This window comes from Coffea arabica, chromosome 9e (assembly GCF_036785885.1).
Source record: "Coffea arabica cultivar ET-39 chromosome 9e, Coffea Arabica ET-39 HiFi, whole genome shotgun sequence".
In the NCBI taxonomy this organism is placed as follows: Eukaryota; Viridiplantae; Streptophyta; class Magnoliopsida; order Gentianales; family Rubiaceae; genus Coffea; species Coffea arabica.
The window spans coordinates 34470408-34495946 of NC_092327.1; the positions used below are offsets into that span (position 1 = coordinate 34470408).

Sequence of the window (25539 nt, forward strand, 5' to 3'; positions counted from 1 at the left end):
CCACAAAAAAAAAAAAAAAAAAGGAGAAGTAAAATTTTGTCTTCTTTCCTGTGGTCAAACTATTCGGAAAGTGAGTGTGGCATATCCAATCTCCAAAGTGACCCATGCATGTTTCATATTCTTGTTTAAATTAATCTTCTCTACATTGAATATATTATTATCACTGTCCTCCAGGTTGGCTCGGCCGGTGTTGGGGAAGCCTCTTTAGATCCTGGCATCGAGTGGTTGCGGTTCGATTCTTGTTAACGTCTTGTGTCTCTTGAGGAGCGAGGGCACAAACACAGTGGAATTAGTCGGATCCTACCTACTGTGTCAGTAAAAAAAAAAAAAAGAATATATTATTATCACTGGATGCGTGATAATTAATTTAAATTTAAATTTGAAATCTAAATTTTACATATATGTCATTTATCTGACAGCAATAGTGTATGCACATTATATTATACATAAGATTAACTTCTTTTTGTTCTTTGAAAACTTTCTAGAATGTCCTTAAACTACTCCTAAATTGTAGGTCCTAAAAATTACCCAGCTAATAGAATGGCAAACCATCAAGACTTAGATATTGTTATAATCAACTGCTCTGCTAAAATATTTAAATTACCGCACCAAAATGATTGAATAGGATAACAGACAGAAAGTGAACGGTGTCAACATCCTCAAACTGTTTATGAATCTTAAATAATCCTCAACTGTAGGTCTTATTATTCTAGTTTCCAAACTTTAGTGTTTGGATCAATGTGATCCAATCGGACCAATACTTTATTCTCTCATTAAGGAAACGAAACTCCAAACATGGCTCTTCTTCCATGCTGCCGGCTTCATTATATCTTCATCCTATAGTGGAAGTGCAAGGTGGCTGACAATATATTGGTTTCTCTAGTTGTTTTTATCAATGGATTACTGTTTTAGTAAAACAAAAACAAGTCTAACTTCTGAATTGCTTTGTCAACCAATTCTAGAACGTAGACTTCGGAAATTTGGAAAATGTGCACCAGATCTTGCTGTGTGAAAGGTATAGGCGTTGACAATACTGAAAGTTTGAAATTCATATGTATCTTTTGGCTCGAGAAAATTGATTAAATATATTTTTTTTTTCAGAGACGACAACTATTGTATAACCTATCTATCCTAGATTACGGGGGAGAAGAGCCTAAATAGGTTTTATGTTAGGAGCTAGTAGGTACACACACTTTACTAGATCAAGGAAGTACTATGACGCAACCTTTGAATTTTTTTTGTTACAGGTGAGATTTGAACCCCCACCTACAACCTAAGCAGGGTCTTAAGAGCCACCTTATGGCCACTGATTAAATATATTGTCAATTAGCAAATTACTAGTAGTAGACCAGGAAATTGATACAATCTATGTAGCCTATAAATAGGTCCCTCGACTTTGAATAATAATGTCATGATACAAGAGATTGAATGGTCAAAACCATGACCAAGCTCATTCATGTCATTCTTATCTTTTCTTTAGCTTATGTGGTTCGATCTGATAGAACCCTGAATACTTTCAAGATTTTGCATGCTTCTGGACCCGAAGCTATTGCTTTTGATCTGACTGGCCAAGGGCCTTATACGGGTGTCTCTGATGGTAGAGTTCTCAAATATGAAGGTCCTGGAATTGGTTTTGTCGAATTTGCTCATGCTTCACCCCTCAGGTGAGTTAACTACCTTTTAGCCAATGATCTAACACTTTTTGAGTCATGAAATTAACTAGTAAGAATGAACCCCCCCCCCCCCCCCTCTTTTTTTTGTTTTTTGATATGGGGTTTTGATATTGAAGAACCAAGGAAAAATGTGATGGCACAGATGATCCCAATCTAGGACCAATCTGTGGTAGACCATTTGGTGTGGGATTCAACTACAGAACAGGTGAGCTTTACATAGCAGATGCTTTCTTTGGTTTGTGCAAGGTCGGGCCTGATGGAGGCCTTGCAGAACAACTTGCTACAAGTGCAGAAGGTGGTCCTTTCAAATGGCTTGATGGTTTAGATGTAGATTCGACAACCGAAATGGTCTACTTCACGGATATTAGCACTAAATATACTTTCAGGTAAAACTTAATTTTAACCCTCGTGTTTTATGTACATACATATTTACATGTATATATAAGTAGACGTTAGTTTCAATAATACATACACACATACATGCATACATATATACACACACATTCAACTTTTCTCAAACTACATTGAATGAAGTTCCCACGGTCATGGACATAAATAGAGAGGGGTAGGTTCCAGGCTCTGGAAATTCGGTTTCACTCTCTTAGAAAATGTTCTTTGTAGATTAAACTTTTTCTCCACAAGAACTTGAAAATATATTTATGTTATATACCTAAGTTTCATATTGGATTAACTCCGCTTTGCACTTTTAACTTGTATCATTTTCTTACTTTGCACTCTAAATGTCAATTTTGGATACTTTACATTCTAAACTCTTAAATTTGGACGCTTTGTATGCTAAACTCTCAAGTTTATCGTTTAAATCTAATCAATGACTATGTTCACAAAATTAACAAGATAAAGTGAAGTGAAAATTAATGAGAAAGTACTGTTTTGTTCCAACAACGATCCCTTAACTTTTTTGACCATTTTTAGCACATTAACATTTATTCATATGGTTTCAGTTACTAATATTGTTAGCAAAATTAATGAACCAAAAAATGGTGCAAATTAATGACAAGGTATTATTTAATTTTTGCTACAATATTATCATTGATTTATTAGGTTCTGTATGCCATTAATTTTGTACAAGTTGTCATTAACTAGACTTGAATGGGACAAACTTAAGAGTTTAGGGTGTAAAATGTCCAAAATTGAGATTTTAAGATGCAAAGCGTCCAAAATTAAAGTTTAAGATGCAAAGTGGAAAAGTGATATCAGTTTGAGGGTGCAAAGTGGAGTTTGTCCATTTCAGATTTGTCAAACTTCACCCCCTATGTATAAACTTTCTGATTCTATCTATGCCCACAACACTATAAATATGCATTTAATCACGAGTAAGGTAGTCAACAAAACATTATCACCACGTATATTATGTAATGTTGTAGCCATAATGCAAATAAATAATTGAGCAAATTATGTACAGAGAGCTGCCGCAAGCACTTTCAAGCGGTGACTCAACAGGAAGACTAATGTCATACAATCCGAAGACAAAAGAGGTTCAGGTGCTGCTGAGTGGGCTTCAGATACCAGGTGGTACAGGGGTCAGCAGGGATGGTTCTTTTGTCCTTGTTTCAGAATACACTGGACACAGAATCCTGAAATATTGGTTGAAAGGACCAAAGGCCAACACAGCAGAGGCAATCCTGAGCATCCATAGGCCAGATAACATAAAGAGGACATTGTTGGGTGATTTCTGGATTGGAGCAAATCTAATTATGCAACAGCCTGCTCCAAATACGATTCCCCAAGGAGTCAGAATTAATGAATCTGGAAAAGTTCTTGAAACTATCAATCTTGATGGAATATTCAGAAATGAAACCATCGCTGAGGTTCAAGAATTTGCTGGTTCTTACTATGTCGTGTCCATTCGTCGCAACTCTGTTGGCATTTGCAAGTGTTTTGTTGAAGAAAATGGTAGAAAGTTGTTGGGTATTAGGTATGATTGGATAAAAGAAAACTGCAGCTAGGACTTCCATAATGCTCTAGTCATGTATTCCATTTTTTTTTTTGGTCGAAACGATAGGATGAGTCATGTATTCCATTTACTTTAGTCAAGTCTTAACAAAGTGTTATTTCCTTGGTTGCTGACCAGCTTTTTGATATTTCCTTTTGAACATAACAACGGACAAGAACAGTAACAAAAGAGTTCATACAAAAACTAAATATTAAGGGTAAAATACAAAAAAAAAAAGCCTTCTGTGGTAAATCTAATATACAGAAAAGTCTCCCGTGATTTCAAAATATACAACACGACATCCCGTACTTTAAACTAAATTGTAAAGGTGACGGAATCCGTTAAACTTAACAGAAATGACTTATTGGAACCTAAAAAAAATTTTATACCTAAGGGTTTATTGGGGTGCAAATTATTGGGGTGCAGCCCTAAACCCTTACAATTTATAAACCCTTACAAAAATTCATAAATTGTTAAGGGCTGCTTCCAATTTTCAAAATTACAATACAAAAAAGCAGACCTTACTTTCAAGCTGACGAATCATGTTTAAGCAGTCTCAGAGTGACCATGCAATTTCTCCATAAAACCTTACGAGATTCAATACAAGAAGTTGCAACAGATGCTTAAAACCTAGAGTTCCAATGCCATGGAGAAATAAATTGCAATGAATTTCCTTCTGATGTAATTGGAACTCTTTGAGTTCCTTGTTTGCACTCTTTAACTTTGCTGATCAATAAAATGAGCAAATTTGACCCCAGAAAAAAATGAGAAAGCCATGGGAAATCAAAATATAAAAGGGTTTCTTCACCATCACAACTGCCTTGATTCCTCTGTGGGCAACAATCCCACTTTCCCACCAGTAAAAGCAAGAACTAAAACATTCGAGTTAGATGTAAACAACATTTGTAGTAAAATACGTGTGAAGGGAGATTTGACTGAAACATACGGATTGCAATCTAGGCCGTCTTAGAGACTATGGAAAAGTGAAAACTACGTGTTTATGTTTGGAGCTGGTATGTTTGTTTCTGGTACTAAAACAAACTGAAACGCTCTGTCAAGGAAAATTACCAGGAAAAAATGTAACTGGGTTCCAGTAATAACTACATTTTCACAAAAAGAAAGGGTCAACCATCAACCTCATATTTTTTATGAAAAGAAATTACCCAAAAGAAAGCTGAGGAAAGAGGGCAAAAGGAGACATCCCAAGCAATGGTCTTTCTAATTTCTATGTTATGGCAAAACTTCATACTATGCACGAGCATCTAATGATCAGGTTGCCGGAATTGGGGAAGTTGGAACCACGCAAAACTCAAGGGATTGCATTTGGGGATGGCCATATTGAAAGGAAGGAGACAAAAAGAGGCTTTGCATCAAGAAACAGCACTTCTCATTAATAGCAAAAAGCAAAAGGCAAACAAGAAACAGCACACGCTGGAAAAACTTACTTGCACAAAAATGCATCAACTCTTAACATATTCAGTATCATGAGAAAAGGAAAATATAATATCAAATATCAAAATCATCAAACAATATAGCTACGAAGATGCTTTAATTTTAACAGTTTCAAAGCCTATTGATTTCAAAACAGACCTAACGTTCTTCCATGGATTCTTTATTCAACCTCCAATAACTGCTCATTTTTCAAGCTTTCAAAAGTCTGGTTTCAATATGCCAGTTCCTGAAAATAGTTTACCAGGATATTCATTTCCAAAGTCTGCACATGTGAACAACCTTCAAATGCTGCTGTAGTACATTTCATCAGATGAAACCCCACCATCTTCATGTACTGCTGTGTAGCAACCAAATAATAGCTTCATCTTCTCAGGATATTCCAACTTCTTCTTTCGGAAGCGCTTTGCAACTGGATTCACCTGAGACAAAGTAATAGGTCCTATATTTACATAATAAAAGAAGTATATTACTTTTACCAAGTCATAAATAGTAGTAAGATCCACCTTTATATACTCCTCCCACTGCTTCTGATTCCAATTGATCTTATTGGCTACTGGATCATACCCACCATTTCCAGCCTCTGCTATGATCTTTGACCAGACCATATATCTCTTCCTTAAAACGCTCCAAAAGTTTGATAACTGTGTCGGTGTCAAATCAATATTTGTTTTCTCTTTGAAAACTGACTGAACCTTTTGCCATGATTCTGGTGTTAAATTGCCTGACCGACGGCGCCCCTTAGCTGCTTCTTCTAAACATGAGTCTAGGTAAAGACCAAGACGCTCTGGGTTCCAGGCAATTCTAGTTCTGTATGGCACCCCTACAATTATCAACTCTAGTAAGGAACTGTTCAAAGTAAACAGTAGTTCTCCTACATTTATTCTTTGGGTTAGACATCATAGACAGATCACCAGTAGACTCTTATCAACGTCATGAATGCGTTAAAATTCTACCATTTGTGGCATTACCCAGGAATGAACCATTTAACACAAATTAATGACCACCAACATGCATCAACCATAATCATAAAACAAGTACTTGACCCAGCACCCAATCAAAGTAGGATTGTTAAAACCAATGCTTTGCAGCTCAAATAATTTTGTTAACCAAGCATATGTGAACTTGTCATCAAATAAAAATTCAGGCAGTGAAACCTGTTTTACATTTTCCTGAACAAGGTTTTGTTTTCTAATATTATTGGCACAACCTCCACAAAAACTTCTAAGTCATAGCAATCTACACCTATAAGCAAGATTACGTTTTGCATCTAACATTGAGTCCCAACATTTTTTTTCTAACTTTAACTTCATGAAACCTAAAAAGCGACAAACTTTATCTCTAGATAACTGTTTGCTGCTGAAGAGAATTTACTACTGACTTAGTAACAAGCATACTTACAGTAGATATGCAAGAATACCTCAACTTAAGAATTATTAGAGAGAATAACAATCTAAAGAATAAAGAGATACATTAAAGAGGGACAAGTTGAAAGAGACAGTAAAAAATCTAAAAGCACCTTGAAGGGTTGAAAGAGCCATCAGGAAAGAAGATCAAAAGAAGTCATTCTCATTCAACTATGAGGATATTCACTCGAATGGGTGCTTGACAGAAAGATTAGAGTGACTCAACTCATGATTCCAAGCTAAGCATACTACGTTGCAACAATGAGTACCTAAAAATTAAGCTAAGTGACTCTGGTCTTTAGCAATTTTCTTTTCCCACTACAGGGGGCAATTTTGGTGAAAACCTAAGTAATTGAACAATATTTACTTCTCAGTGTTATGTTTGTGAAAGAATATGAAAGTCTAAACTATCTACTGACACAGCAAGGTACCATTGTTCTTAGCCTCTTCCTATATTGCTCCATAAGCCCACTGGTAAATACCAACTAGAGCATAGTTATCTATTTTCCATCAAATGTCCTGATCTTGTTCCACCAAGTACTAAAGCATAAATACGTGCAACATCTGTCTATGGCAAGTTTAAGCTTGGTTTTTTCTAACCATGCATTCTGTTTCACTTTTCTGATAATTTTTCTTTCAAATGCAGATTCAGGAATTTAAATCGTCAAGTTTCTGTAACACAGCAAACATTATTTATGTAAATTTAAAATTTGAACTACCTGGACCAGGAACACGAGATTTTGGCAGGTGTTCTTTCATGGAACCAACGCTTCTTGTACCTCCTCCACCCTTTTTATTTTTTACACCAGAAGGGCCAGCTTTGTTGTTTCCTCCAGCACTGACTATCTCCTTCTCCAGTCCAGAATCACCAAAGAAGTCTACTTCAAAAGACCAATTTTCAAATCACTGTAACGCAATGAATATTATTTATGTACATTTAAGATTTAAACTACCTGGACCAGAAACACAATATTTTGGCAGGTGGTCTTTTGCAGAACCGACACTTCTTTTACCTCGTCTGTCTTTTTTATTTTTAAGATCTAAGCTAAGTGGACCAGGAACACAAGATTTTGGCAGGTGGTCTTTCACGGAACCAACACTTCTTGTACCTCGTCCACCCTTCTTATTTTTTACACCAGAAGAGCCAGCTTCGTTGTTTCCTCCAGCACTGACTATCTCCTTCTCCAGTCCAGAATCACCAAAGATGTCTACTTCAAAAGACCAATTTTCAAATCACTGTAATGCAATGAATATTATTTATGTATATTTAAGATTTAAACTACCTGGACCAGAAACACAATATTTTGGCAGGTGGTCTTTTGCAGAACCAACACTTCTTTTGCCTCGTCTGTCTTTTTTATTTTTAAGACTTAAGCTACGTGGACCAGGAACATAAGATTTTGGCAAGTTGTCTTTCACAGAACGAACTGTTCTTTTACCTCGTCCATCTTTCTTACTTTTCACACCAGAAGGGCTAGCTTCACTGTTTCCACTAGCATCCACTATTTCCTTCTCCAATCCAGAACAAGCAAAGATATCTACTTCAAAACACCAATTTCCACAATATCTAAAGAGTAAAAAGCTCGCTGATGGCACTAAAGAATGATGCACAGAGAAATTTTCCCACCCATCTGCAAGAACGATGCCATTTCTTTCTTGACGCACTTTAACAGACCAGGAGCGACCAGAAGAATCCCTTAAAATTGCAGTATCAGGCACCTCTTCCTCTATCTTGGACAAAAAGTGAGTTGGAATTTCCTACAAGTGAGTGTGGAAAGAAAAAGAATTATACCATTACTCTTGAGGATCCAATACTTCCAACAGACATATATGCAGATTGTGCCAGTCAGATAGTTTGCAAATTCTTACTGGTTACAAGTATCTGAAGCAAGGCAAAAGCACAAAAAATACATATATATGATAGGTGAACTTAGCAATAAGCATTCTCTTTCTAACAAACGTGTGAAACTTGATGATAGATCATGTCTTTACATTCATTCTGCAATCGACTACTCAACACAAAATAGAATAACAAATTTTCTGTCCAATTATCAAATACTGCTCAGTTATTTGTTTTATATGATCATGGAGAGTATGAAGAACTAACAGCTACAAGCATATCTTCCATATCAATGGTGAAAATAAGCGGAGAAATTTGTCGTAATAGGTGGGTGAGAAGACATTACAAACACAAAAGTGCATCAATGACAAGTGTAAATATACTAATTATAGATATGATTCATATTTAACTATCACTTTGCATCCTTAAAATTTCAGATAGTGGGTCCTGCTAGCTAAGATGTGCATGTGCAAAACACCTTTAAAAGGACAGACCAAAATATTGGGGGGAAAAGAGAAGAAAACAAAGCAAGAAAGGTGACTGGGGGTGCCTTATAATAATTTTTTGGCATTTTTACCACAGATCAGTTCATGCTTGAAGTCATATCCACCATCTAAACCAGATCAAAGGCCAAATAGGGAAAAGTATGACAAAGAAGAAAAAAAAGAATAAAATTTACCTCATTAAGTAAAAGACACTGAGTTTATTTGGAAAGCATTTCAAACTACCACCGAAAACCAACCACTAGTAGCCTAAGGTCATATGCGCTGATTAGGTCCACGGCCATTAGTAAGATCGTTTCATACATTCATGGTCCTTGTATAGCTAACGACATTGAACCTAAGTTTAGATACGGGAATCTAGATCTAGATAAAATTGGAGAACTCATGTATGCATAAATGATGACAAAATCAACAAACACAATTTATGCCTCCAAAGCATTTCAAAAGCCCCAAATAAAAAAGGGAAAAGAAAATTCTAGAAATTCAATGTACATCTTTTCAAATATAATTTGAAGTTTACCACTGGTGCAAAATTGTTGCGCATGTACATGTGAATTAAAAACATGGGCCTAAAATTTTTGTCAACCCTGTTCTTGTCCATCTCTGTGCTATATGAACCCTGAAGCTTGAGAGAGGGAGGGAGAGGGAGGGAGAGGGAGGGAGGGAGAGAGAGAGAGAGAGATAGTGATGGACGAGAACGCTGTTCCAAAGCTCCACAATCTTGCCACGGAACCAATGAAGTGCACAAAATTAATGAGCCACCCAATCCTACTTGTTTATTCGGAAATCTATACACGCTCCCTTTGGTAGTTTATTAACTCTGAGAGAGAGAGGGAGAGAAAGCAATGGACGAATGCCGTTCCAAAGCTGCACAATCTTGCCACGGAACCAACAAGGTGCAAAATAAGTAATGAGCTACCCCCAAACCTACTTGTTTATTATGAAATCTACACACATGCTCCCTTTGGCAGCTTATTTACTGTTAATACTTTTTTCTGTTTGTCGGACTCCACCTAATTCCAATTTTGAGAAGCAAAAATTCAAAAGAATAGAAGGAAATGTATAAAGAAATGAGTTTTTAATCACCTTTTACATATATTAAGCATCATGGCTGACACACTGCGCCGTGCACTAGCTTTTGTCCTAATTTTCCAAAAACAAATTTAGTTTTTGGAGCATAAAACCACCATGCACTACAGCCGGTTCTGAACGAAAACCAAAAACAATCAGGCTCTGTTTGTTTGGATGTAAAACATTTTCATGATGATTTTCTAAGAAAAGATTTGCATTTTCATAATTTTCGGGTGTTTGGTTGCAATTTTTCAACTTTGTTCCTACCCTCAAAACGATTATGACTAATTACCACCACCAATGATCTTTGCCGACTACGACACCACCACCTCAAGCAGACAAACCCTTAACCCATGGAAATCCATCTTCTCACCACTTGAAATCGTAGCGGATCCGTAGTCGACTTAAGAGAATTCCTTGATTAGGAGGTGAGGAAAATGTAATCTCACTGATCAGCAGAATATGATCCATAAACTCCAAATCCAATTTTCACATAAACAAGACCAACAGAATCTAGAAGTGGCATCACCAGAAGAAACAGTTTTCGCCTCTAACACTGATGGCGCATACAATCTGATTAGTTCATGAGCTTACCAAATAAGAACAAAACTGAACTGCTTTTTGTAGATGAAAAAACAGAAATTGTCGATTTTAAATGGGATTTCTTCAACAAGAAATGGGAACAGTTGATTCCTACTCCAAATATATGCCATCAGTCATTTAATCCAATACATCTAACTTTTAATACACACAATATACTAGAAATCTTTTTGTATGTAGTTGTTCCTAGCATTTCCAGCAACCATACCAATGTCACCCCATGTATGGATGACCCCTCTTCCCTTTTTCATGTTTTGCTTTTTGAACTAACTTCGCTCAACAAATAGATAGACTGCATGACTTTGTAGGTTAAGGATAATTGATGGATGAGGAGACAACCTTAACAGTAATTCCTACAAACCAACACATAAGGACACTGACAAACAAGCATATACCCATACTATCAGAATGCTAATGCTTACAAATTATGGTTATGAGGCCTTCAGGGCATATGGTATGAAATACTAATTCCTGACATATTTGCACATAGACTTAAAATTAACTTGTCACCAGAATCTAATTGACAATAATCTGGGGCCGTCATACACTTTGAGGCATCATCCATGCCATGACCAAGTTGACAAGAAAAAAAATCAGAAATGGAGTAAAAATTATCAACTCACCAAACTGTAAAGCATCAAATGCAAAAATTTTGTTCGCTCTGCAGCAGTGGATACATAATACGGCAAGGACAATAAAGCATCAAGGGGAGAAGAAAGGATGAAAACCTCTATTCTACAAAAGCAAATTAACATTCTGCAATGTCCAATAACTCATCCTTGATTAACTTTTTGCAATATCCAATAGCTCGTCCTCCTTCCAACTGGACAAATACATATACTTTCTCTCGGCAGAAAAGTTCAACTGCCATGATGTTGACCAGAACATGCATTATCTGCCGTTATTTTTTATCCTTTTTTTTCCAATTGTTTCAGGATTACCATGTTAAGGAGTATCAAAAAAGATCTCTTCTGACATCTAGAGACATAGCTAACTCCTTTGATCATGACCTTTCCTTTCTAGCAACCAAAGTTTTAAATTGTTCAAGGGACTTGTAAGAAGCAAAAGATCTAGAATTCAAACATAAATAATAAAAGAAGCAGTTTTGCATCCTCGATTGACTTGAGACCAATATAATCATGGACTCAAAACTCAATAGACTGGAACTTGGGAACACAATGTGATCAAATGGCTTCAGCAAATGAACCCTCTTCCAGTGCAATTTAGTTAAAAGTTCAAAATGCAACAAATAAGCCAGATTGACTTTCACCAGACACATATCCTATAAAATGTCATACTCCCTTTCATTGTCTTCAAATGGTAGATTATGGTTTGAAGACATCTTTACAGTGCTACTTTGTCATTCCCAGCCCAGGGGATGAAGTATTACACAGAACATCCTTCTCTCAAGCTATGAAAAAATGTAGCTTGGAAACTAAACTAAGTCCACAAAATTAGATTAAAATTTAGTCTTTAGCCAGTGATATTCCACATTTAATCCAATGATCAAGATCCTTGTATATTGATTCTTGTTCTAACTCATTTTGTAATGAATGGTAACATTCAGTCAATTAACTTATTTTCCATTATGAACAAAGACCTGTTTAAACATCCAATTAAATTGAACATCCTATGAAATAACAATTACAACCCCAACAACAATGATAAAAATACAAAATTTACACAAATAATGTTCAAACATTATAAAAAGAGACATAAAAACCAGCATCCTCAAAATACAATATCAGAAACAAACCTAATAGCTTACATATTCAGAGCTCCTTCACTTGAGAAGACTCCTGGTGGCCCATGTCCTCTTCCATTTCGACCAGACACCATTAGCTTAAAAATAGAGCAACTCCAAATTGAAATACACTTAAAAAAAGAAACGAGAGAGAGAGAGAGAGAGAGAGAGAGATGAGCATGTTCCTCATATAGCACTTAAGCATCTCCACCCAACAACAGAATAGGAGCTTTGCTAAATGGATTGGAATGCATCCAATTCTGAATGCCCAGGTAGAATTCTTAAAGAAACTAATCATGCAAAGTACAATCACAAAAAAAAAAATTGATCCTTTTTTCAACTAAAGATGTCATAAATAACCCTCAAAGCTCTAAAGCTTTAGAAGCAGAAACAATAACCCCAACAACTTTTTACATTTATTAACGCAAGAAATTGAAACTTACATGGAATTGAAGGCCAAAAAAGATGTAGCATAGGGTTATCTTCGTATCCAATGAACCTCCCAGATTACAAACTGCCAATTTGAACACAAAAGATTCCCATAATTAAGTTGCCTGCAGTTTACAAAAGGATTAGCCAAAAAATTGTATATCAAGAAAAAAGAACAAAAACAGTGAAGAAAATTGGGGTCCCATTTTCTTTTTCTGCTCTAGCTTTTATTTTTTGGGTCTGAAACTTACTGTTGAAAGCTGCAAATTAGGAGTAAAGTGAAGCTGAGAAGGCTCTGCAGTTGACAGATAAAAAATGGAGGAAGAATAATATATGAAAAAAACAGAGATGACGGAAGCTAAACGGAGACCTGCAAATTGCTTCAGAGGTCCTCCGCTTTTGACAAAACTTATAAAATTATCAACTCTTTTTTTTCCATGCACAACCGAGTAATGGAATGTGCCCCGTTTGGAAAATTGTAAACTTTTTTTTTTTTCTAAATACCGTCCAAAAGCAATCAAGAGCTTGATTGGTAATGCTTAGTTGATTAATACATCTTAATTACATGAAGATTGAAGAGATCACAAAATTGGAATGAACGTCAAAGTAATAAATCATTTGTTTTGCACGTGGTTATACTAATATAAATTATAACTCTTTAAACTACTAAAAATCCTTGCGAAATTTTGATAGTCAACGTCAAAATAGAATAAATCATATGGCTTTTAATTTCTTTAAATAACTTTAAAAAAAAAACATTTTTTGAGTTTGAAATATTGGATCCAATATTTTTCAAAAAAAATTCTTGTGCTTTTTCCTCTTGGCATACATTAATTGGCCAGAAAGTGAAACAACATGGCTTTTAATTTCTTTAAATAACTTTAAAAAAAAACATTTTTTGAGTTTGAAATATTGGATCCAATATTTTTCAAACAAAAATCTTGTGTTTTTTCCTCTTGACGTACATTAATTGGCCAGAAAGTGAAACAACAAAACAAATTCCTTAAAATTGTAGTATCAAGCACCTCTTCCTCTATCTTGTTAAGAAAATTGGAAATATTGATAAACCCTCAGCTAAAAACTATAAATTGATTTTCAACTATAATTGTGCAAATTAAAATAGATAGTAGGTCCTACTAGGTAGATTGTGGAAATTATCTTTCAAAGACCAAAATATTGGGGGGAAAAAAGAAGAAGAAAACAGGACTCGGCTCCTCTCCAATCAAATCTCTCTCCATTTTCTATAATACACTTATGCATGGCATAGATAATAAATTAAGACATCTCCATGCATCCAGAAGTGCATCGTGGGAAATAAAGAGAGAATCTACTAAAGAAAATCAAATTAAAAAAAAAAAAAGCAAAAGGGAGTTTGGGGTGCCCACTACTTTTACAATTACTATATTTGGCAAGAAAACACAAAATAATAGATCATTTCACCCAAGAAGTCACATCCACTATGAAATCCCAATCAAAGACAGAATAGAGAAAAAAACAAGAAAGACATATATATATATATATATATATATACACACACAGAGAGGAAAGCTACCACGAAACAATCTATTTGGGATTGTAAGTTATTTGGGATTATTTGGGATATTTTTACTGTAGCACTTTTTGTGATGTGATTTATGTGAGATAAAAAGATAATTGAGAAGATAAAAAGGTGTATTGGAAATTGTAATGATGATGTAAGCAAATAAAACTGGATAAATAATGCTCAATCCAAACAAATCATTAGCCTAAGGTCAAAGAAAGTGATCTATTTCAAGTAAATAACAATTGGGTTTGAACTATTTAAACTCTAGATCTATTTGAGTAACTATAAGTTGTGTCGACATTTATATTAAATGATATTAAGCTGATTAGAAAGAAAATTCCTTGGAATTGCTCTTACAAACCAAACAAGAATAGGAAAGAAATCTTCTTGGAGAATAAACTTCGTTGCATGGTAGAATTAGATTTTCAGTGGAAGGACATGACCTTTTAGAAACTAATTATATATTAAACCAAAAACAGAAATGGAATCGAGAGTGAAAGAGTTATAGAAATTAAGCAAGGAAAAAAAGAAACTATACTTTGTTATGATATGGGAATCAAAGAATAATTGGACCATTTACTGTACCTGGCATGTGTACAGCAGAACTCTGGACATTATAACCCATTTAGATTGCTATTTAAGATCCGGACATTATTTAGATTGCTAAGTTTGTATCAATTTGGTATATATAAAATAAAAATATGATTGAAAAAAGTATTAACAAGCAGACTAACTACTAGATCGACCTAATGATTCCAGGTTCAGAATTCGAATCTCATGTTTAACCGTTAGGATTGAAAAAAGTACGGAGAGAGGTTAAAAAAAGAAAAACAAAAAAGCAAGTCTTGTCATAGAAGTATAAAAATCTGGTCCATATCAATCAGACTTGGCCTTAATAGTGTTATGGACTTCTTATTATATAAAGAAAGGAGTAACCAGGTACCATTGGAATTAAACACCTAATTCCTTCAAATGCCTGCTGTTTCACTGATAATTTCTGATAGAAGAATTACATTTCGTATATTACAAGAATATTATCACCTACTTCCCAAGCTGTCGGGTACAACAATACCCCCCAAAAGTGCTTGTGATACAGTCCCCAGTTGTTTAATCGAAGTAATATACAACAGTATGAAAATATTTCAGTTCCCTTCTAGCATTTCCTTATCTATATTGTACAGTAGCCTATCACGGTAACCTTCAGAAACACATGGGGTAAAGAATACTTATTGTTTCTCCAAGGAGGGACAAATTTTTCCTCAGAGCTCAAAACTTTGGATGCATGCAGGTTTGCTGTTTGCACCACTGGTGAAAAAGTTTAAATCCATCCATGGGATAAATCTCAAAGGGAAAGTTCATAGGCAAAAAATAAGATTGCTGGCTTTATTTCAGGTTCTTAATGCACAAGGAGGCCTCCAAATGCTTTCTTCTCTTTGGTTCTGGTTCACCTAACTGCAAAGAAACGCAAATCTCATCATCAGGTCCATTCTTGAGCACAGAAAGGTTCTTCAAAACTGTGTTCTCTCCTTGACTTCTGTGCTGATGCATGGGAGATGTCCCAGCAAACCTTGGAATGAATTCAAGCTCTACACTTGGGGCTGATTCACTTCCACTTTCAATGTGAAATTCATCAGGCCTGAATGGTGGAACAATTTCCTGGCAACACTCCCCATCTGCAGGAACTTGTTCCATGTTCAAACCAAGATTATCCTTGGAAGGAATTCGATCGAGAGACGATGACTCTCCAACTGTAGAATCCATTCCAGTCCCTGATGCATTTCTTTGCTCTTGAAGTGCAGCTATTCACAAAGAAACAAAGAAAAGCAGGGTCAGTCACAGACACCTGAAGTACTCATGGAAGGAAAAAAATGCTTGCAAGATCCTTGATTCTTACATTTCTGTATATATGGAAGTAGAAAGAAAGAGACGCATTAGATAGCAAAGAGAATTTACACTAGAATTCTAGAAGGTTATGTTTACAAGTGCACTACTTCAGATGCGCTGGCATTTGCTTAAATAATTTCACTGCAAGAGCTATAGCTAGATGTCATATAACTGACAATAGGTCAAGCAGCTAAACTCGTACAATTATAGGCATGTATATAAATGCACTCGTCAATCTATTGTGTTGATGCATCCATAGCAAGTCAACCATCATTGCTGATTCACATATACCATATACCAGGATCCATCTCGCCACTAAAATACTCGCACAAAATGTACAGTTTATTCTAGCTTCACAGAAATGAGTTTTCCGATAATAGAGTACAACAGACTTTACAGCATTGTAAGGACATGGTTCAACAGATCCTCTTTCCCAGCAGATGAAGGGCAAAAGCTACACATCTGGCTTCTCAGCTGTCCAGTATTTTCACATGCCAGACTACACAGCATGATTTGAGTGATTTTTCATAACATGAACAGGTCACCAAGAATCAAGAGTCATGTTACATGAGGTGCTTATGCTTTCAAAGTGCACGTGTGCACCCATGTGTCTTATAGGTACTTGCATAAGAAACTCGATGGATTACTATCTGTAACAATTAGACGCACTCAAATTTTATTCCGAATCCAAATACAATCACTGGCAATTTTCATGTCTAAGCAGATAATATGGTTGTTGAGGATGACCTCAGGCTATATGATGCACAATGACAACCAGAAATCCAGAAATGCAAACCTTGGAGCCCTTCACTGGATTTAACAAGATCAAGTTCAAGGAGGTCAAGAAGGCGTCCTAGGTCAACTCCACTAGTCCAATTCTCAGGAGGCTGGCCAACCTTTAATTTCAACCGACCTCGATTAGCTGTCCCACCCCATATGATCCCCACGGGCTGTGGTTTCTCCCCATTTTCACCTGCCAGGAGAATGAGGCTTCCACTGTCACCTTCAAGGTCAAAAGTCTGCTGGTTCTCACCAACAACAAGAAAATCAGTGAGGAAACAAATCCCTTTCTCATCATTATATTCCAGTGCATAGGCCATTATGGTCCCAGTAGTCAAGCCAGAACTTCTTCCAACTTTTACCACTTGCCTGCCAATGAGACTACTGATGGGTGACTGTAGGTCAATGGTCTTGACATCACCAATCTCACCAATACCTCTTACAGATGTAGTTACATAGGACATGTCAAATTCTTCTGCAAAAGGAATAAAGGCTCCATCTGCTCGAACAAATGTTTCTGCAGGATCACAACATTGTGTTGGGCATCCGTGTGATCAACATCAACCTTACGACAAGTATGCATGTTACTGGTAAAGATATAAGATGTGTACTGACAATCACGTTCATGCCAAGCACAAGTTACATACATCTATATCTATAAGAATGACTAGGAGGTCTAGTGAGAGATACAACTAATCATTCTACATACAATATTTTTAAATTTGTACAAAGCCAGAAAAATGGGATAATAAGAAAGTGCTTAGCTGTAATGTCGCATTAGCAAAGAATGTCATTTCACATTTCCATGTATTCATCTTTATATTCTTAATTAAACCTTTGCACCTCCTGACAACACCATGCCATGGGTGAGCAAATATGAGATATTTTCTCCCAAATCACAAATTTCATGTTGGCTAGATCTCCACACTGCTAACTAGATAGACACAATTGCAATTGTTCTTATTTGAAGTGGTTGTTCACTGAAACGTACTTTCTTTAATAATGTATAAAACACATAAGTCAATTGTAGGAAATAATTTGATTCACTTTGAAGCATTGTATCTTGATGATAGATGTCAAATCAACATGGTAATAAGATTCATCAAATCAACCTACTATGATTTATACACAACAGTTATCTTAAGAAGCACAAGGATTATGTTCAGAAATATTAGAAATGACCTTGTGGAACTACTTCACAGTACACTAAAGAAAAAAGTTACATTTGTGGCCATTAGAAGTAGTTTAATCCCCAAAACTTAGACTCTGGCATCTAGGAGTAGTTATCTGCTCCTTAATATAGGAAAAGCAAGCTAAATTTGTGCATCCTAAACAATTTACTTTCCTCTTGTAGCAAATGGGGAAGCCAACCAACCATATTTAAAAATTAAAGTGATAATACCTGAATTTGTCCCGGCAAAGATGCCATACCAAAGGACATCAGTTATGAATGATGTTGCCCTTTCCACAGCACCCAAATACACCCCAGGCCCAAGGCTTGGAGGCAGGGGATGGAACATCTTCTGACTTGGATAATCCAAGTCAACTGCTACATGTCGGTTGGTAAGGAAACCAACCTGACGGTTCCCAGTCCGGCTTTTCACAATAGCACCTAGGGTTCCATATGTTTCTTGACTAGCAACCTAGAAAGCAAAAGCATCAGATAGATTGAAAGAAAGGTAATAGACGATCATGAAATGTTATTGCATAAAGAGAGTTTACACACAGAGAGTTTCCAAATTTCCAGGAATGGTAATACAATAAACAAAAAATCCCAGATTGCATGAAAGAAGTTTGAGGACTGTATGGCAAAGATAATGGACTTGTCACTGACAGCCACACAACATAATAGTAACTCACCAGGTGTTTGGTTGGGGGGAATCCCCACTCCACTATGGGTTTTGAGCTCTTGAAACCCATACATGATGTTTGGTTGACACCTATGAGTATGTATCTATCACTATGGAAAACCCTAAGGTGGGCAATGCTCATATCCAAGCAAATTGGGCACTTTCGCCCATTCCTGAATTTTTAAACTTGAAACACCAACAAATAAGGGAACGAATGAATACAAATGAAAAAACCCAGCAGCATCTTCCTCCTTGCTTCACTCTCTCTCCAACTCTCCAATTTTCATGTCTCTCCATCTCTCAATTCCACTATGCATGATTCAATACTTGTTGCCTTTACTTCATTCTGCACAAACTCGTCGGCTCTAGGTGCCACTTGGTAGTTCTGGGTGTTATGGCTGCCATGAGAGGGTTTCTTGATTTATACTCAGGTTTTGGTGGTTACTGAACTGGTATGTTGTGTAGGAAACTTACGGTGAAAATTAGAAGATTAACCTTGTTGTTTGTTCTTTTCTAAGCTTCACTCTTGGCATAATGGAACAATCAAATGTTCGATTAAATTTGAATTCAACTCCTCCAAATATAATTGATAGACAGTAAGGTGACCTTTTTTTTTTTTGGACACAAGGTGACCATTTTGTTGGAAGAGTGGTGGTGGCGGTGGTTGAAGGTTGGGGAAGCGACAAAGAAGAAGGGAAAAAAGTTTTTTTTTTTTTTTTTGGTGAGGGGGGGAGGGGAGTTCAATCTGAAAAGCCATTCCTTGTTTTTTCAATACCAAACCCCTGAAAAGTTTTACCAATAGTTATTGCCATTGAGGAATTTTTCATTGTCATTGTGATTGCCAATCCACAGTGGGTACCAAGCAGGCTGCAATCATCAGTATAGAGTCAGAATGCAATCGCGAAGCACCACAGTGGGCAAAGATGTTCAGAAAAAGGTGTAACTCCCCCAAACAACCCCCTCCCCCCCCCCCCCCCAAAAAAAAAAAGAGTAATACAGTGTGCCCTACAAAATTGATTTATTATGTCATAATTCTTAAGTATTTTACATTTGAGGGCCCTTTAGAAGTAATTCATTATTAAGGCCACATAAGAGTGCAGCTGGGAGATTTTCTCCAGTCATTTATTTGCTAAGGGACACATGCAAAATCTTTGAGTCCAAACATGAGCCTGCCAGTGTGAAAAAAAGTTACATCCCAGGCCACTTGTGTTAATGAGACATCCTCTACTTCTGTTAAGTGTATAGAGTTTTATTGGTGATGGTATTCAATTCCACCATGATAACCAAACAATTTTGCATAGTTGATTGAATTATCTTTTGCATATCATTTGGGACTATACATATACATCTTGTACAATCATGCAAAGGATTGAAACAATTTGGCTCTTAACAAAGGATACATTATGTATCTTTCTTTACCAAGGATGCTATATTACATCGAGGTTATATATCCTTGTACTATTCTTTCTGCGTCACTGCATTCTTCTGCCATAGAATCTACTAATTCAACTTTCAAGAGTCCTATAAGCCTTTTCCACAAACAACCCTACCAGATTCTCATATCATTCACCAGCTTTGCAACTATTCTAGAACTTTGAACGGTAAAGTAAAAACAGATATCTTAGCCTAAGATTTTAAACAATATCACTAGTTCTGAATTCTAGTGGCCCTGCAACAATGTTTTTGGCTATCTCTAATTTGCATAACAATAATCAACAGAAACCTTTGTAAGCTAAAAAAAAATGATGGATGGCTTTGTTTCTTCACAATGAAACAGGTGTTAGACCTCGTATGGTCATTGGAACTAACATTCATTCAAGCCAGAGAAACCTGTCCTATATCAGAGAGCAATTTCAGTAAAAATGTCACAGTTTTCAACGCAGAATCTATTCTTATTGTCTGATAAAACAATGAAGACGCAAGCCAGTAAGGAGAAAAAGCTTGAAAGATTTTACAGGTACAAACTTGATATAGAGATTATAAAATAAACAACTAGAGAAGTCCATATGGTGGCATCAGTTTCACTTGGGAGTGTGCAATCTGCAAAGGGAAGTCTGTGTTCATCAAAGCCTTTGTCTTTCCTATGCCAAGTCATACCTTTGCTTGACATATAACAGATATTAAATCTTTCATCTCTGAAAGCAATGCATGCCCATGCCCCAATTTGAGTTTGTTATTTGTGATCACTAACCCAGTCTCATATAAGAAAAAATTAGAGGCAGCACGCATCATTATCTGAAACAAAAATTCCTCCTTAAGAAGTTAAGAACAATGCAGTCAAGTCTGCATAAGAAACGAACAACTAAGGATTTTGAGTACAGTATAAGCCAGAATTGTAAAGCATCTCAAAACTATTCCTACTTTAAATTTCTTGTCATGTATTGCATTTCACTGTAACTCATACGAAAGTGCAGGGAATTACCCTCAAGGACATCTAGGCTATGCTATTACTAAAGAAGTTTTGTGCTAAACCCAAATGAATTTTTTTTTTTAAACCCAAAAGTTAATCTTTAAATGAAAACCTATTACCTGGGAACCAGAACCAATGAATGGATCACTACCCCGCAGACCATCCACAAGTTCTGTATACAGTTGCTCCTTTGGGGTTGCTGCAGGGGCGCCATAGTAAGAGAATTCAACAACATCTACAGCGCACCATACACCACCGGGTCCCTGCTCAATAGGGCATGAATGAGATTTACTTGTATACAATAATAAATGAACAAAAAAAAAACCAATAAATTGGCATGCAGTTCAAAAGTTCAAAAACATGTTAATAAAATCTTAGACAATCTCCACCCATTCTTTCCCCATTTAGAAACACAAGTTCCATTGGCATGTAATCCAGCAATTAAGACCCAATCAAGCTAAAACCCAAGGTGCATCAGTACAACATAACAATATCGTTGTGATATAGTAAAAGCCAGAGGATACCAAAAGTAAAGATATAGTCACCTTTAACTATTTTATACCTCAAGGGCAGTCGGCAAGCACTGGGTCTCATTGAGCCACTGCCTATGAACTTTCCTGGCAACAAAGACAAGAATAGCTGGTACATCTGTCAGCATTCCCCGCTTGATCCTAAACCCAATTGCAGTACCAAGACTAAAGCGACGCAAGATTTTGCTATGAAATGCTCTAATAGTCATTAATTCAAGCAAGGTAGTGGCTTGCTGCCCTTTGGGCAATTGGCCAAGCGTTTCGGGCAAAACACCCTTCTGAAGGTTTCCAAAGTAATTAGCCCTATCTTCAGCAGAATCATTTAACCGACTGGAAGGAGGCCATGAGAAGTAGGCAGCGTTGCTCTCGGAGAGTTGCCCACCCGATGCAAATGCTTGTAGTGGTGGTGGACTTGATGAATGCAGATTGGGAAGACTGCAGAAGTTCCTTTCCATGTCCAGAGCTGATTCCTCTGATTGGGAGGATCCAGAGTGATTAAATCTTAAATCCAAACTTGCCCTATCCATTTTTCAGCTTTCCTATGAAAATTTCGAGCTATCTACCTAATAAATGTACTGAATTCAATTTCTCAAAAAATTTACCAACAAAAGCTGAAAAGAAGTAAGACCAGGGAAAAGGTGTGAGTATCAGGCTAAGAGTCCAAGTTGAGGTTCTGAAACAAGCTACAATTAGGAGAAAGTGCCACAAGAATGTAACAAAAGTTAATGCAGGTTCTGCAAGGGTGATGAATAACACTAAGGAAACAACTAATTACATGCTAACCACGTATATGGACACTATACAGTATCAATGAAAACAAAATGGTTTCAGAAGAAAGCATATGTATTACCAGAAAAACTAAATCATTTCAGTAAAAGTTGGCAAAATACAAGCAGCACAACAGACAAAGTGGGAGAATTATCCAGGATCATTTCCATGCTCATATACAGAAAACGATAAAGAGTACGCGAAACTGCCAGCAGCTACAAAGAGATAAAGAAGTTACAGATACAAGCTATTAATCATCCCCACCATGCTAAAAAGAAAAAAAAAATAGCAAAACAGTTACATTAATGCAGAAAAAGGAAATTTTCCAGTTACTCCATCAGGCTAAAAAGAAACAACTCGCGCGATATACACCTAGAAGTATGGACTGACATATGTGCAGAAACACAGGGGAGAGAGCAAGAAAGAATCGATAGCATTCCGGAAAGGAGAGCATACACTCCTCGAAAACTATAATTACAACCATTATTGGAGTTTATAAAAGAATAGCAGCAAAATTCTGGTAAGATAAGGTCAATCAAGCCGGTTCACCAAATTCAGCAAAACCCAGATAGGAAATCCGATAAAGATTGAATCTTTATGCTAATTCAATAAAAACCCACCTGTCAGCAATGATGAAGCTCTTGACAGAGGCTTCACTCTGGAGCCCCTCCAATATTATGATAACCTAGCTCAAACTTCCCATCTCCCAAATCAATTCAGACAAATGAAACTCTTAACCAAAAATCAATCCATATTGCCAGTCTGCTGAATAATCAGGAGAAGAAAATACAAGTATCTTTTGACTGTTTTTTTCCTCAGCCTCTGATAGAGAGGGAGTATGTTTGTGTTGGAGAGGGAGAGAGAGAGAGAGAATACAGACACAGATATATAGTAATGAAAATGAAAACTATATAGAAAGACTTTCAGTTAGGAAATAGAAACCTACAAGGCTACAAATACATACCACTATTATGTACATAGTGACAGTGTAATAGACTAGTATCTGCCAGTGTTACAAAAGAACTATTTCTTAATGTGTTTTTTTCCCAGGGCTTTTTTCTTTCTTGCTTTTTGCTGTCACTTTCACTCTTTTCCACTGTTCCTTTTTGCCACTTATATTTGCCACTCATCATTTGAGTGATCACATAAACAAACAAACACACACACAAGGACACACTCTTCTCCTTTGATGATGAGAAGCAAGAAGGTATGAGAAGATTTCAATGGAAGATAAAAAAAAAAGAGGAAAAATCATTTTCTTGGATACTATAGAGTATAGACATTTAAGTTTGGTGGGGATCGAAGGGCCCATCCATATTTGCTCCCCAAAAGCTGCACACTCATTCATCAAAACAATTCATTTCCCACTCATCACAAGAGGCCGGGTGGAATGGTTTTTGTGCTCTTCTTACAATATGCCAGTGTGTCCTCTGCCCGCAGTAACACTACTACACTTTTTTTAACTCTGGTATGACGTTTATCACCACCTCTTTCTAGAAACATTCCACCGTATCATCCTGTAGCAGTCCAGATAAACCAATGCTGGTGCATTTTCCAGTCAAGAGCCCTTTTGTTTGGATTATCATGATGTTTATATCAAATCAGCAAAAACTTCCAATAGAAAAATTACTGCAGCATAAACACTCGACTTTGACTTTAAAATGAACTGCAGTAATACTTTCATGTTGTCCGGTTTTACTTCTTAGACTGTAGATTTTTCCATTAGAAAGAGGTCTAAATTCACCTTAATCTTTGTCACATAAAGTAACAATGAACAAGAAACTGATCCCATCCCTTTTGCAATATTGTTAGTGTCCCATGATTTTTAAGGTTTTTTTCTTTTGAGGAAATGGTGCTGGTTTGTTAGCAGAAGCAACATGTGTTGAAAGGTTAGATAGAAATGTGAAGGTCCAGAGGGACCTTATCCACTCTCAGGCTCTCACGCATGGGATGCTCCACCCCATTGTTTTTCCCTTCACAAATGGCTTTAAATGTAGCAGGTGTAGACCATCCTCTCAGAAATACAAAAGTAATTCTAACATCTTTCCTTGTCTTGCTGTCATTATCTTTTCATTATCTTCTCATCCTTTTGTCACTTACATTGTCTTTATATACCTTTCAATGATCAAATCATTATCAGTGGACTCTTCCAAATATGCAGCGCCACAAACGGTTTGTAATGCGTATCACTTGTACTGGACTACCTGCTTGTTCACTAATATTTGCTTATACCATCAAGAAGAATCCAAAACGGACTCAATCCATCACTCTTGTCATTTTTTTTTCTTTTAATAAAACAGTAGCCAGTATTGTTAATAAACTAGTTGAAATTCTAAAATAACCTATAAAATTTTAATAATTATGGAACTATCCCATTCTTGCCTTCTTGAATTTTGGTAGTATTCTCTCTAACCTCGCAATTGCCCCCTAAAATTATTGAAATTTTTTACAATTGTCTTTCTCTATTTTCCCCCCAGTGATGAACCTTGAATTAAAATATATATATATATATAATGCTATTTTTTTTCCTTTCTATTATTGGTAAGCAAATGTTATTTATTTAATAATTAGCTTTTCTTACAAGTCCATTTCGTACGAATTACAATCCAACCAGACATTGATTTGAGAGTTCGATTATGTACAAATTATTTTCCAATTGTATATAGTAATTAGAATATACGTCTTGTATTCTTATACATAATTTTATACCATTGAACAAGCTGAAAAATAATGAATCCCAAGTTGCATCCTTACTATAACGAATATCGCAAAGGATTTTCTGTCCCACATTTCGTGCCACTTTCTGTCTCGCTTTTTATTATATTGCTATTTCTCCTTCATAAACATCACATTTTAGTTTTATTTTTTTTGTTTCCGTAAGATCCAATAACTATTAATTAAGTAATACACAAAATTTAACAAACTCAAAAAATCAAAATGTATTAAAAAAATGAGATTTTTATGAATTTTGTATTGTATGTTTAAATTTTCTATTATATATTACTAGTTTAAAATTGTTGTATTTATTTTTTACTCAATTAATAGTTATTGGATCTTAAAAAAATTAAAAAAGAACTAAAATATGATGCTCATAAAGGAGAAATA

At 36.0% G+C, this 25539-nt stretch overlaps 3 protein-coding genes across 9 annotated transcripts; 1 reads left to right on the top strand and 2 right to left on the bottom strand.

Annotated features, from left to right (window-relative positions):
- The first annotated feature begins 1392 nt into the window (after positions 1–1392).
- LOC113709525 (strictosidine synthase) lies at positions 1393–3764 on the top strand. Its single transcript, XM_027232309.2, has 3 exons — positions 1393–1664; positions 1790–2059; positions 3097–3764. Exons 1-3 carry the CDS (start codon positions 1429–1431, stop codon positions 3638–3640), a joined length of 1050 nt encoding a protein of 349 aa, XP_027088110.1. The 5' UTR covers positions 1393–1428; the 3' UTR covers positions 3641–3764.
- Positions 3765–5059: 1295 nt separating this feature from the next.
- On the bottom strand, positions 5060–12244 carry LOC113709809 (uncharacterized). Of its 4 annotated transcripts, none has more exons than XM_072066087.1 (6): positions 9346–12244; positions 7766–8240; positions 7436–7693; positions 7202–7363; positions 5583–5899; positions 5060–5498 (listed from the first exon to the last, which is right to left on the bottom strand). In XM_072066087.1, exons 1-6 carry the CDS (start codon positions 9424–9426, stop codon positions 5361–5363), a joined length of 1431 nt encoding a protein of 476 aa, XP_071922188.1. In that variant the 5' UTR covers positions 9427–12244; the 3' UTR covers positions 5060–5360. The 4 variants fall into 4 exon arrangements, with proteins under 4 accessions (XP_071922188.1, XP_071922189.1, XP_071922190.1 ...); XM_072066088.1 differs by having other exon boundaries at positions 7436–7690; positions 9346–12242; XM_072066089.1 differs by having other exon boundaries at positions 7202–7360; positions 9346–12242.
- Positions 12245–15175: 2931 nt separating this feature from the next.
- LOC113709587 (protein NARROW LEAF 1) lies at positions 15176–23381 on the bottom strand. 4 transcript variants are annotated; one of them, XM_027232387.2, is made up of 6 exons: positions 23055–23381; positions 21699–22205; positions 21256–21399; positions 18279–18519; positions 16893–17393; positions 15176–16011 (listed from the first exon to the last, which is right to left on the bottom strand). In XM_027232387.2, the coding sequence occupies exons 2-6, from the start codon at positions 22191–22193 to the stop codon at positions 15596–15598; spliced, it is 1797 nt and encodes a 598-aa protein (XP_027088188.1). In that variant the 5' UTR covers positions 22194–22205; positions 23055–23381; the 3' UTR covers positions 15176–15595. The 4 variants fall into 4 exon arrangements, with proteins under 4 accessions (XP_027088188.1, XP_027088189.1, XP_027088186.1 ...); XM_027232388.2 differs by having other exon boundaries at positions 21699–22138; positions 23055–23380; XM_027232385.2 differs by having other exon boundaries at positions 21699–22229; positions 23055–23380.
- Positions 23382–25539: the final 2158 nt, after the last annotated feature.

Excerpts from the sequence above, each read along its gene's own strand:
- LOC113709525 (XM_027232309.2), top strand. The coding sequence starts at position 1,429 with ATGGTCAAAACCATGACCAAGCTCATTCATGTCATTCTTATCTTTTCT. Across the intron at positions 1,665-1,789 it reads GCTCATGCTTCACCCCTCAG|AACCAAGGAAAAATGTGATG; the intron begins GTGAGTTAACTA and ends TTGATATTGAAG. Across the intron at positions 2,060-3,096 it reads AGCACTAAATATACTTTCAG|AGAGCTGCCGCAAGCACTTT; the intron begins GTAAAACTTAAT and ends AATTATGTACAG.
- LOC113709809 (XM_072066087.1), bottom strand. The coding sequence starts at position 9,426 with ATGGACAAGAACAGGGTTGACAAAAATTTTAGGCCCATGTTTTTAATT. Across the intron at positions 8,241-9,345 it reads GCAACAATTTTGCACCAGTG|GAAATTCCAACTCACTTTTT; the intron begins GTAAACTTCAAA and ends ACTCACTTGTAG. Across the intron at positions 5,900-7,201 it reads ATCTCGTGTTCCTGGTCCAG|GGGTGCCATACAGAACTAGA; the intron begins GTAGTTCAAATT and ends TGATAATTGTAG.
- LOC113709587 (XM_027232387.2), bottom strand. The coding sequence starts at position 22,193 with ATGGATAGGGCAAGTTTGGATTTAAGATTTAATCACTCTGGATCCTCC. Across the intron at positions 17,394-18,278 it reads CTTTGCCGGGACAAATTCAG|AAACATTTGTTCGAGCAGAT; the intron begins GTATTATCACTT and ends GTGATCCTGCAG. Across the intron at positions 16,012-16,892 it reads ATCCAGTGAAGGGCTCCAAG|CTGCACTTCAAGAGCAAAGA; the intron begins GTTTGCATTTCT and ends CTTTGTGAATAG.